Below are 12286 nucleotides of genomic sequence, written 5' to 3' on the forward strand. Positions count from 1 at the left end.
GGTATTCAGCTCTTTTGTCCATGTTTGAATCAAGGCTGTAATAAGGCCAGAAGCTAAGTGGCCCTGATAGAACCCAAAGAGGACATCACTAAGCAGGTTATTACTGAGTAAAAGCCGCTTGATAGCACTGTTAATGACTCATTTCATCACTTTACTGAAGCCCGAGAGTAGACTAATGGGGTAGTAATTTGTTAGGTTGAATTTGACCTGCTTTTTCTGTACAAACATACTTCAACAATTTTCCACCTTGTAAGGTAGGTGCCAGTGTCATTGCTGTACTTGGCTAGCATTGCGGCATGTTCTGGACCACATGTCTTTAGTCCTGTTGTTAGAATATTGTTAGTATTTATAACATTAGCCTTCAGCTCTTTCTGGGTCCTTTTTGTTCATAGTATACATAAATGATTTGAAGGAAAATGTAGCCGCTCTGATTAGTAAGTTTGCAGACAACACAAAAATTGGTGGAGTTGTGGATTGTGAAGAGGATTGTCAGAGGATACAGTAAAATGTAGACCGGTTGGAGACATGGACGGAGAAATGGCAGATGGAGTTTAATCCAGACAAGTGTGAGATAATGCATTTTGGAAGGTCCAATGTATGTAGGAATTAAACAGTGTATGGTAGAGCCCTTAAGAGTATTGACAGGCAGAGAAATCTGGGTGTACATGCCCATCGATCACTAAAATTGGCAACACAGGTGGATAAGGCAGCCAAGAAGGCATACAGCATTCTTGGTTTGTTCTCACTGGAACAAAGGAGGTTGGGGGGCAACCTAATAGAAGTCTACAAGATTATGGACAGAGTGGATAATCAGAAACTTTTTCCCCAGGGTGGAAGAGTCAATTACTAAGGGATGTGGGTTTAAGGTGCATGGGAGAAAGTTTAGAGGAGACATACGAGGCAAGTTTTTTACACAAAGGATGGTGGGTGCCTGGAACTTGCTGTGGGGGAGGTAGTGGAAGCAGAAACAATAGTGAGTTTTAAAGGGCATCTGGACAAATACATGAATAGGATGGGAATGGAGGAATATGGGTAGGGTAGGGTGTTTTAGTTAAGTCGGGCAGCATGGTTGGTGCAAGCTTGGAGGGCCAAAGGGACTGTTCCTGTGCTGTAATTTTCTTTGTTCTTTGGTCCTGTGTTGTAGCTTCACCATGTTGACACCTCATTTTTAGGTATGCTTAGTATTTCTCCTGGCATGTCCTCCTGCACTCTTCATTGAACCAGGGTTGATGCCCTGGCTTGGGAGTAATGGTCGAGTGGGGGATATGCTGGGCATGAGGTAACAGATAATTTTGCTGCTGCAGATGGTCCACAGCATCTCATGGATGCCCAGTCATGTGTTGATAGATCTGTTCAAAATCAGTCCCATTTAGCAGGGTAGAAATGCCACACATGATGGAGGTTATCCTCAATGTGAAGACAGAACTTTGTCTCCACAAGAACTAGGTGGTGGTTACTCCTACTAATATTGTCATGGACAGATGCATGTGTGGTAGGCAGGTTGGTGAGGATGAGGTCAAATAGATTTTTCCCTTTTGTTAGTTCCCCCACCATCTGCCACAATCCTAGATTAGCGCTATGTCCTTTAGGACCCGATCATCTCAGTGTGTGGTGGAACTACCAAACCACTCTTGGTACTGGACATTGAAGTCACCCACTCAGACTACATTCTCCACCATTGCCACCCTGGGTGCTTCTTCCAAGTGGTGTTCAACATGGAAGAGTATTGATTCATCAGGCAAGGGGGGGATGGTATGTGGCAATCGACAGGAGGTTTTCTTGCATATAATTTATCTAGTACCATAAGACTTCATGGGGTTGATGAATCAATGTTGAGGACTCCCAGGGCAACTCTTTCCCACAATATATCACTGTTCTGCCATCTCTGCTGGGTCCATCCTGATGGTGAGACAGGACATACCTAGAAATGGTGATGGTGGTGTCTGGAACATTTTCTGTAAGGTGTGATTCCATGAGTATGACTATGGCTATTGCTTGACTAGTCTGTGAGACAACTCTCCCAATTTTGGCACAAGCCCCCAGATGTTAGTAAGGAGGACTTTGCAGGGTTGATAAGGCTGGGTTTGCCATTGTTGTTTTCAGTTGATGTTGTGTCAATTAATTCCTTTGAAAAGAAGCTGACTAAATATCTGGTGTGATATTTTCCTCACTGCATTGGCTTGAATGAATTCTTAAATACATCTACAAACAGCATCTTTACAAATTCATTAAAACTGACAGAGGGTATAGGATACTGAGATGATCAAATACTCCAAGGAGCAAAGTATTCTGTTGGGCTCTAGGTGAAAGTATTGAATAGTAGACATGTCATTGAGTCATAGAGGTTTACAGCTTGGAAACAGGCCCTTTGGCCCAATTTGTCCATGTCGCCCTTTTTCTTAAACCCCTAAGCTAATCCCAATTGCCTGCATTTGGCCCATATGTGTCTATTCCCATCTTATCCATGTAACTATCAAAATGCTTTTTAAAAGACAGAATTGTACCCACCTCTACTACTACCTCTGGCAGCTTGTTCCAGACACTCCCCACCTTCTGTGTGAAAAAATTGCCCCTCTGGGCACTTTTATATCTCTCCCCTCTCACCTTATACCTATACCCTCTGGATTTAGACTCCCCTACCTTTGGGAAAAGATATTGACTTATCTACGCCCCTCATTATTTTATACACCTCTATAAGGTCACCCCTCAGCTTCCTATGCTCCAGAGAAAAAAGTCCCAGTCTATCCAGCCTCTTCTTATAACTGCAAACCATCAAATCCCAGTAGCATGCTAGTAAATCTTTTCTGCACTCTTTCTAGCTTAATAATATCCTTTCTATAATAGGGTGACCAGAACTGCACACAGTATTCCAAGTGTGACCTTACCAATGTCTTGTACAATTTCAACAAGATGTCCCAACTCCTGTATTCAACGTTCTGACTGTTGAAACCAAGCATGCCAAATGCCTTCTTCACCACTCTGTCCACTTGTGACTCCACTTTAATAGAACATAGAACATAGAACACTACAGCACAAACAGGCCCTTCGGCCCACAAGTTGCGCCGATCACATCACCTACCAACCTACAGACCTATCTATAACCCTCAATCTCATTAAACCCCATATACTCATCCAGAAGTCTTTTAAAAGACCCCAGCGAGTTCGCCTCCACCACCACTGACGGCAGCCGATTCCATTCACTCACCACCCTCTGAGTGAAAAACTTACCCCTAACATCACTTCTGAACCTCCCTCCCCGCACCTTAAATCTGTGTCCTCTCGTAGCGACCATTTCAACCCGGGGAAATAGCCTCTGAGAGTCCACCCTATCTATTCCTCTCAACATTTTGTAAACTTCTATCAGGTCGCCTCTCAACCTTCGTCTCTCCAGGGAAAAGAGTCCCAGCTCCCTCAACCTAACTTCATAAGGCATGCCTCCCAGTCCAGGCAACATCCTTGTAAATCTCCTCTGCACCCTTTCAATAGCTTCTACATCTTTCCTATAGTGAGGCGACCAGAACTGCGCACAATACTCCAAATGAGGCCTGACGAGGGTCTTATAAAGTTCCAGCATTACCTCCCGACTCCTAAACTCAATCCCTCGATTAATGAAGGCCAGTACACCATACGCCTTCTTGACCACCTCCTCCACCTGCGAGGCCGATTTAAGAGTCCTGTGGACCCGGACCCCAAGATCCTTCTGCTCCTCAACACTACTCAGACTTCTGCCCTTGATAGTGTACTCGTTCATCCCGTTGGTTCTGCCAAAATGGACGACTACACATTTATCCGCGTTGAAGTCCATCTGCCACTTCTCCGCCCAGTCCTGCATCCTATCTATGTCCTGCTGCAAGGAGGACTTTCAAGGAGCTATCAATATGCACCCCTAGATCTCTTTGTTCTGTAACTTTCCCTAACATCCTACCATCAACTAAGTAAGTCCTGTCCTGGTTCAATCTACCAAAATGCATCACCTTGCATTTGTGTAAACTAAACTCCATCTGCCATTCGTCAGCCCACTGGCCCAATTGATCAAGATCCCATTGCATTCAGAGATAACTTTCTTCACTTTCTCCACTATGCCACCAATCTTGGTGTCATCTGCAAACTTACTAACCATACCTCCTATATTCTCATTCAAATCATTAATATAAATGACATATAACAGGGGACCCAGCACTGATCCCTGAGGCACACCGCTGGTCAGAGGCCCCCCAGTTTGAAAAACAACCCTCTACAACCACCCTTTGGCTTCATCTGGATGGATGAATATTCAGAAGTTTTACTTTGTTACCTTTGGGAATCAGACTGTATTTATGGGGAATATTTGCCCTGAGTATTACATGGATGAGGTAGATTCTAAGATGAGGTTAATTGCATATAGTCTATGAAGGATGCAGGTAGGATGGGGCCAAAATGCCATTTCTCATTCTGTATTTTATTCTTTCTAAACTTTACTATTCTGTTGCATCACATTAGGTCGACTTTGGAAAATACTTTATAAGTCTGAAGTTAAGTAACATGCTGTCAAAAAAGGCTTTGTACAGTCAGCATCAGACCACAGTAAATGGAGATTAACATGACACGATCCACTTTTACTGGTCTTCAGCGAACTGGGAGTCAACTAGAGCAGACAGGTCTTGGTACTGGGATGGCAACCTGGAAGTTGTTATTTTGAATGACAAGTTATGAAATTGATATCTGGTCATTTGTAAATAAAAACATGAAAGCTGCTGGATTGTTATACATTCAACAGTTCATTCATGTGTGAAATGGGAAGGCAATTTTCCACTTCTACTGGGCCTGGGCCTGAATATTCCTGATACCATAAATTCCTGATTCCCCAGTGTAGGATTTGGAGGGTAGCCCAAAGATGGGCTTGGGAATCCCTCTCCGAAGCCCCTGTGTAAAGATTTACCTGGCACTTGTTGAGAAGCACTAACTTCCCCTGGATCATTGCGTTGTGTTGGGAACCATCCAACAAAGTAATTTAAATTGCTAACTTCCGATGGTTCTGCCAGTTTAACACTCTCAGAAAATGTCAGAAGGACAAAAAGCACTTCTAACTTCAGAGTAACTAAAAAGCCAGATCGAGCCCCACATGGAAAATCCCAACACGCCAGGCACGCCCCCACCACTCCCAATTAAGTAAATCCCCCATCTCACACCCAACCCGACACCTCCCACCTCATGTGAAGATCCATCCCTGACCCAGTCACCTTCAAACTCAACAACACACAACCCGACCCCCCCCCAACCCGACCACCTCCAAACTCAACAACACACAGCCCGAGACCCCCCACCAACCCAACACCCCCAACCTGACCAACCCCAAACTCAACAACACACAGCCCAACATGCTCCCATTCCACCCCCAACCTGACCCCCCAACCCATCCCCCAACCTGACCCCCCCAACCCGACCCCCCCCAACCCAACCACCTCAAACCCAACACCCCCAACTCAACACCCCCAAAGTCAATGACACACAACCCGATACCCTCTTCCTGATATGAACCGACACACCCCGATCCAATCTGACACTCTTCCTGACCTGAAAACCCCTGACCCTACACCTCCCCATCAGACACTCCCCCTAACTTGACACAACGAGACAGCCAGCCCACCCATCCTCCAGACCCAGTCAACCCCCAGAGCTGACACACCCCTGACCTGGCACACCTCTCTTTCGCCCCTCAACTCGACACCCACCCCCAACCTGGCACATTCCCCGTCACAAGCTGTTACCCCAATCCGTCATGACCAGAATACCACCCTCACCCACCACTGACACACACACACACACACACACACACACACACACACACACACACACACACACACACACACACACACAATATGTCCAGACTCCCATCCCATCCACTTACCGGAGACACTTACCTTCATTTCAATTGTCCCTTTCAACTCATTGACTTTACAGCATGTTCTCCACTCCTGCATTGGCTGCTTGAGCCACTGGTAACCGGTGTTGTGAGACTTTTTACTGGATAGGATAGAGGTGGAGAGACTCTTCCCGCTCAAAAAAGACAGTAGGACTAGGGGGCACAGCCTCAAGATAAAGGGGAGGCGGTTTAGAACGGAGTTGAGGAGGAACTTCTTCACTCAAAGGGTGGTGAATCTCTGGAATTCTCTGCCCGTTGAAGTGGTGGAGGCTGCCTCGCTAAATATTTTTAAGAAGCGGGTTGATGGGTTCTTGATAAGAGAGGGGATTAAGGGTTATGGGGAGGGGGCGGGAAAGTGGAACTGAGCCACAACAGATCAGCCATGATCTTATTGAATGGCGGGGCAGGCTCGAGGGGCTAGATGGCCTACTCCTGCTCCTATTTCTTATGTTCTTATGTTCTTATTTACTTCCTCAGTCTCACCCAGCCTGGGAGATCAGGCAGTTTGAGTGCTTTGGAATTCAAATGTGGTTCAGTCATTACGGAGTGGCAAACTGCCGCTGATTGCCACTCCGAGGACATTACAAGCCATTTACTGTCTCATGGCGACCGGGATTGGCAATGAATACTGCAATGCCAGTCTTATCCAAGTCCCACAGTAAATAAAAAGGTAAGTCGTAAATATATTGTGATATGGAAAATAAAACGTTTTAAAAACCTGGCTTTGGAACATTGTTGCTGATTATCTTTACATTTAAATCTTTTCAACCCTTTCTCTGTCAATACTGTTGAAATATGTGCATCTGATATTATCCAAATCTTTTTTTCTTTAGATTTCTCATGGTGAGTATTGTGAAGTTGGATTATGAGGCAATGCATGTATTTTTTTCTCAATATTCCGATTGAAAATGTTAAACTTCTTACATCTGCCCGTGTCGCGAATGAATCCTATTTATTGGATGAAGGTTTGAACAAAATGACAAGCTTCTCCTCCAGGGTTTGGCAGTATTTAGGAAGAATGGTGAAGGTGGGGTTGTGTGACCCTGATACAGTTTGCATCTGCAGTGCAAGCTGCCATCGATAGTCACGAGAACTGAAGCTTGTGAACGTGACCCACACAGGAGATCATGTTCAGCCTGACTGTTGTTGAGATAATAGAATGAAGACAATTGTCCCATTGTCTTTACTGCCTGTCCCACTCATCACTGTGACTCTACTCATTTATTCATGGGCCATGGACAGTGCTGGTGGCCAGAATTTATTAACCATCCCTAGTTGAACTGAATGCCTTGCTAGGCCATTTCAGAGGGCTTTTGAGAGTTCACCACTGTGGCTCTACAGTCACATAAAGGCAAGATCAAATAAAGACCTCACTAAAGGACACTAGTGAACCAGCTGGGTGTTTCCAACAATCAACAATGTTTTCATTATTAGACTCTTAATTCCATAGTTCTTTATTAAATTCAAATTCCACCATGTGCTGTGGCAGGATTTGAACCGAGGTTGCCAGAACATTAGCTGAGTTTCTGGATTAATAGTCTAAAGACATTACCACTAGGCCTTTGCCTCTCTATTAATTCAAAGTCACTTTATTCAAGTGTTCTGGTAATTCTGTTTTTTTTAGCTTTCCATTGTATTATAGTGCAGAAATAGGCTAGCAGGAATGTGCCAGTATATTTGCTTCTCAGGAAGACCAATTGGCCTCCATTGTGTCGTCCCCACTCTACTTTTCTCAACTTTAATCACTGTATTCTTTTAAATTTTCCTTCCTAGTATCCAATTTCCACGATCCACCCACACTGAATTAAAACATTTCAGTTTTCATTTGGTTGTGGTATTATCACGTTTAATTGAAATATTGGCACGGTGGTACAGTGGTCAGCAGTGCGGCTTCACAGCACTAGGGATCCGGGTTCGATTCCTGGCTTGGGTCACTGTTTATGTGGAGTTCGCACGTTCTCCTCATGTCTGTGTGGGTTTCCTCCCACAGGGAATGCTAAAATTCTCCCTGTTCCCGAACAGTCGCAGGAGTGTGTTGATAAAGGGATTTGCACAAAGGGAAAACCTACTTGTGATACTAATAAGTAAACTTTAAAAACTTTGTTTTTGTTTGTACAACGGAAAATGACTTTGAATTATCGAGGTGGGCAGGGGTGAGCTAATCGGGGTGGGTGGGCTGGATGTCCCCACCCCCCGCCCGTGCCCTGTGATGTTGTGGTTGGTATTTCTGGAAGAGTGGCTTTATCTGATGGGTGTGCGGGATGGATGGTGGGCGAAGCAGGAATGGCAGAGTGCTTGGTGGTGAAGGTTTAACTGGGGAAGTAGTGGCCGGGCTGATTTACCCACAGTTGCGTTATCTTTTCAGGAATCTCGGTTGACAATCCGCTGAGCAGCCTGGAGAAATGGAGCAGCGCAGTCAACTTCCCCGCCACCAAGACGCCGGCAGCCGGCAGCTCCCCAGACAGCAGCCGCCCGGAGCGCCAGGGGTCGGGCCAGGTGACATCCCACCGCAAGCGGCACTACTTCCAATGTTCCGAGTTGAAAGAGAGAATCTGGAGCAATTCCGTCCAGGAGAAAACTGAGTCCAACCTCTCCTCCTCCTCCTCCTCCTCTCCCCACTAGATGATGTACACTAACCATCAGAACAAAGTTTGTGGCATTCCTATTTCTGCTCTCCCCCCCCCCCCTCTTTATTTCCCTGTGACTTGACACTGTTCCCCAAAGTGACTTGCTCCAGGGCTGCTATTGTTTCTTCTGTCCTTTTTTTACAAAAAGAAATGGATGCACGGACCAATTTTAGGTATTTCTTTTTTTGAAGAAAATAAATTTATTATTTAAACCCTTTTCTCCCGTGACTGTTCCCGCACCGAATCTGGGATTAGAAAATGCAGGAAGGTTATGTGGTTGAATCTGCCCATCTTTTTGCTGCTAGCACGTAACAGCTGGAATTGCAACCCAGCTGCTCGCTCGCCTGCTCAGCGGTGTTCAGGAAGGAGAGCAGAGAGCAGGACCATGTCGTTCGGAGTTGAAGCAAAGCAGTTGTGGATTGCCTGACTATCTGCTGGAAGTTGGGTGCAGATCACAACGGCCAATGTTGACAGTCTTGCTTCCTGGCAGCTGCTGCTGTCTCCAGCTTTTTTGTTTGTTTAGAAAACAACATTATTTTTTCAGTGTTACCTGCTTCAATGACCCTTGGATCCTATTTGGATAGATATGGGAAGCTACGCGAACGATTGTTTCTGTTTTCTTTTAATTTACCGTAGCTGTTTACACTGCTACAACAAGGCCAGGAGAAGCTCAACAGTTGTTCAATTCGTTGTGTTTGGATTCCCCCCTCCCTCCCCCCCCCCAAATCTTCTCCTGGAGGAGAACACCTTCAGGGAGCAACAAGAAGGAGTGTTGGCTGAAGATCTCCTGATGGGAGAGATCTCTCTGTGTCTGCGGCGACATTTCAGAGCCAGTGCTGTAGGAAGTGGGTGAGACAGACCTTTGCAACCACCCCGGGCACACAGTCGCGCGTCTGTTAGGATGATCAACATGGTACGGACAAAGTAACAAATGCAAACATTGCAAAAAAAAGTGAGGATCAGCCTCTTGTATTTTTTTTAAATATTTCTGCCTTTGCTTTCTCCTCTCTTGAGTTGAAAAGAGAAATGTGCAATTTAATCCGCGGATGCTGGGTGGAGGAAACAGGGTAGGATGTATACTTGTCTGCACTACAGTTAGGCCCAGCCAATAGTGCACAGTGTAGCCCACACAGCCCGCTGGCACTGCCCTTGAAGGATAAATGGGTGTCTCATTTTGCATGGTGACTTACGTTGTGCAATCAACAGTTTGTTTCGATGTTTTGTGTAATTATTTTTAAAAGTCCGATAAATATGATACCATATCAAAATTGGGTTTTTTTTTGTTTAATTGTAGTCATGTACAGCGGTGTGGCATCCCCCCTCCCTCCCTGTCTCCCTGCGGTGTAATTCAAGCCAACAATGTTCACACCAGCTATCATGGCAAAGCACAGACACTCCCGTGACTGGAGCTCATGGAGCCGCAGCTCACAGCGCGGGCATGACCGAATTCTTTCTGCCCCCTGGTATATGCCATCTCCGGTACCATTTGAGGGCAGCTCCAACATGTTGTGATTGAGGAGGGAGGGAGAGGGGAGAGGTGATGCTGGGCATTGTAACCTGATCTCTGTGTGAGTAAATATTGATCTTTTCAATGAGTTGTGTTTCATGGATGTATAATTTAGTTTATTTTTTTGCCTCTTCGTGAATTTAATTGTTACATTTTTTTGTTAAAAAATCTCTCCTCGTTCTGTTTTGTTTCCCAAGCACTAAATCCATCAAAGCGGCTTTTATTTTTCCTGGTGTAACTTTTCAGAAATGTAAGGGCTGGCCCGCTGATGTCATGGGATCCAGTGACAGAATGAATGAAGGGAAAATTCAAACATGACTTGCTAGCAGCCCTCCGCCCTCCCCCCCCACCCCCGCCCCGCCGTTCAGCCCCAAACCCTTCTCATTGCTTTTTCTCCCCAGGCTTGTGCTTCAGACAGGAAAGGCTGTCTGTTGGCTGCGACAGACAAAGCAGCCTCTTTGCGCGCTCTCGCTCTCTCTCAGCAGGAACGTGAAGCCTGTTTCCAGGTTGGAAATTATTGAGTCAGATTTGATTCTGAAATACGAAGTTGATGGCGGACTATTTAAGACCGGCGGTCCTAATGTGTAAGCCCATTCAGAGAGAGAGATGAAATATCAGCCCAACAAATTACTCGTCTCCATTTTCCTCTTCCATAGCAACACAGGAATTAGGAGTAGAAATAGGCAAATTCAGCCCTTCGAGCCTGTTCTACCATTCAATCAGATCATGGCTGGTTTCAAATCAATTGCTACCCATGTTGTATTTCTTTTTTTCAGAAGAGATCCCACCATCAGCTGGTGTCTCAGCATTATGAAGTGAGGTTCACTACAACTATTGTATTAGTATCACCTCTGGCCCTTTGTCTTTTATCGTTATTGCTCAGATGTGGAGATGCCGGCGTTGGACCCGGGGCGGGGTGCCGTAGGAAGTCTCACAACATCAGGTTAAAGTCCAACAGGTTTATTTGGAATCACAAGCTCTTACAGCACTGCTCCTTCATCAGGTGAGGCAAATAAAGCTGTTGGACTTTAACCTGGTGTTGTGAGACTTCTTTCTCGTTCAGGCCCTTGGATGGCCACAACCTACACAGAGACCATGCAGCACTTGCACACCACTCTGTGTCACTCACCCTGTGAGCTCAGTGGAAGTTGGTTGGTAAAGGGAGCCAATTCTAGGCACTCGCACAAACACCCGTTCTGCAGATTTCAGACTGAAAGGACAGATTTGGAAAGGATGCCACCATGGCATTTTAGGCTATGACTGATTTGAAAAAGATGTGAAGACACTAGAAGAAACTGCCTAATTCTCACACCTCCTTCCCTCACAGACTCGTCTGACCAATTAGCTTATCAGACTGGCCACGACCTCGCTGATTGCTCAAATGGCTGGTAATGTCATCTCCATCAAAGTTAGGGCAGCCAATCACAATGGAAAGTCCTGGCGCTGAGTTCTGGTTGATCCTGGACTGACAATGTCCCAGGAAGAATGAGCCACCCCCCCCAAGCTAAAATTGCTGCCCCCGAACATGGAGAAACCACACAGAACTGCCCACCTCTCAGTTTAATTTGAGTTGTCCTGTGGTTGTGAAAACCAAATTTGTGCCAGAGGCACCTCATTTCAAGATGGAGTTTTACTCTGCTGAGGGGTTGCTTGATATTAACCCTGTTTGAGAATGGGACTGGTCATATATTTTTGATCTTCTAATTACACAGTAATGTAAAAATGGATGATAGCTAATCAAAGGTCCCCTTCAAGGCAAAATTAGTTCTTGGGATTAAAGGAGTACAGGGAGAAGGCAGGATCAAGATATTGAATTTGATGATCAGCCAAGATCACAATGAATAGCAGAGCAGGCTCAAAGAGCTGAATGGCCTACTCCTTTTTCTGTGTTACTATGTTGACACCCAGCTCCATGTTTGTTCTCAGTGCTCAATAGGCAGGTATAGAACAGGTTGCTGACTGCTTGTCGCCCATCTTGTGTTGATGCACAAACCCAATTTCACCCTATAGATTGAAAAGATGGGACTATAGTTGCCCTAAAATGTGAAGGAATATGTATTATCCAGACCCCTGGGTACATTTCTGTGATCATGCACTGCACACCAGTAATAACTGAGGCATATAAGATGGAAATTAAAATGATGCAATGTCTTCACTCCAAATGTGTTTGCAGCTGGATGTAGAACTCTTTTCACCGTTATCAGTGTAGTATGTCAATAGGCCTTGTACCACAAGTGTATTCTGTACAGT

General features: G+C 45.3%; 1 protein-coding gene across 11 annotated transcripts in view; it reads left to right on the forward strand.

Annotated features, from left to right (window-relative positions):
• Positions 1-10369, forward strand: part of sobpa (sine oculis binding protein homolog (Drosophila) a) — a 327837-nt gene extending 317468 nt beyond the window's left edge. For 9 of the 11 annotated variants that reach the window (XM_080192848.1, XM_080192850.1, XM_080192852.1 and 6 more), the window contains one exon: positions 8268-8379. Coding sequence is in view for 1 of the 11 variants with exons in the window: in XM_080192849.1 (XP_080048975.1) it covers positions 8268-8524 (257 nt within the window). In the remaining 10 variants the exon portion in view is untranslated. Of the gene's footprint in view, positions 1-8267 lie in introns of all 11 variants that reach the window. The other 2 variants (XR_013887035.1, XM_080192849.1) reach the window with 2 other exon arrangements.
• The last annotated feature ends 1917 nt before the right edge of the window (positions 10370-12286 follow it).

Source organism: Carcharhinus amblyrhynchos, chromosome 7, assembly GCF_965287045.1.
Source record: "Carcharhinus amblyrhynchos chromosome 7, sCarAmb.v2.hapA, whole genome shotgun sequence".
Classification (NCBI taxonomy): Eukaryota; Metazoa; Chordata; class Chondrichthyes; order Carcharhiniformes; family Carcharhinidae; genus Carcharhinus; species Carcharhinus amblyrhynchos.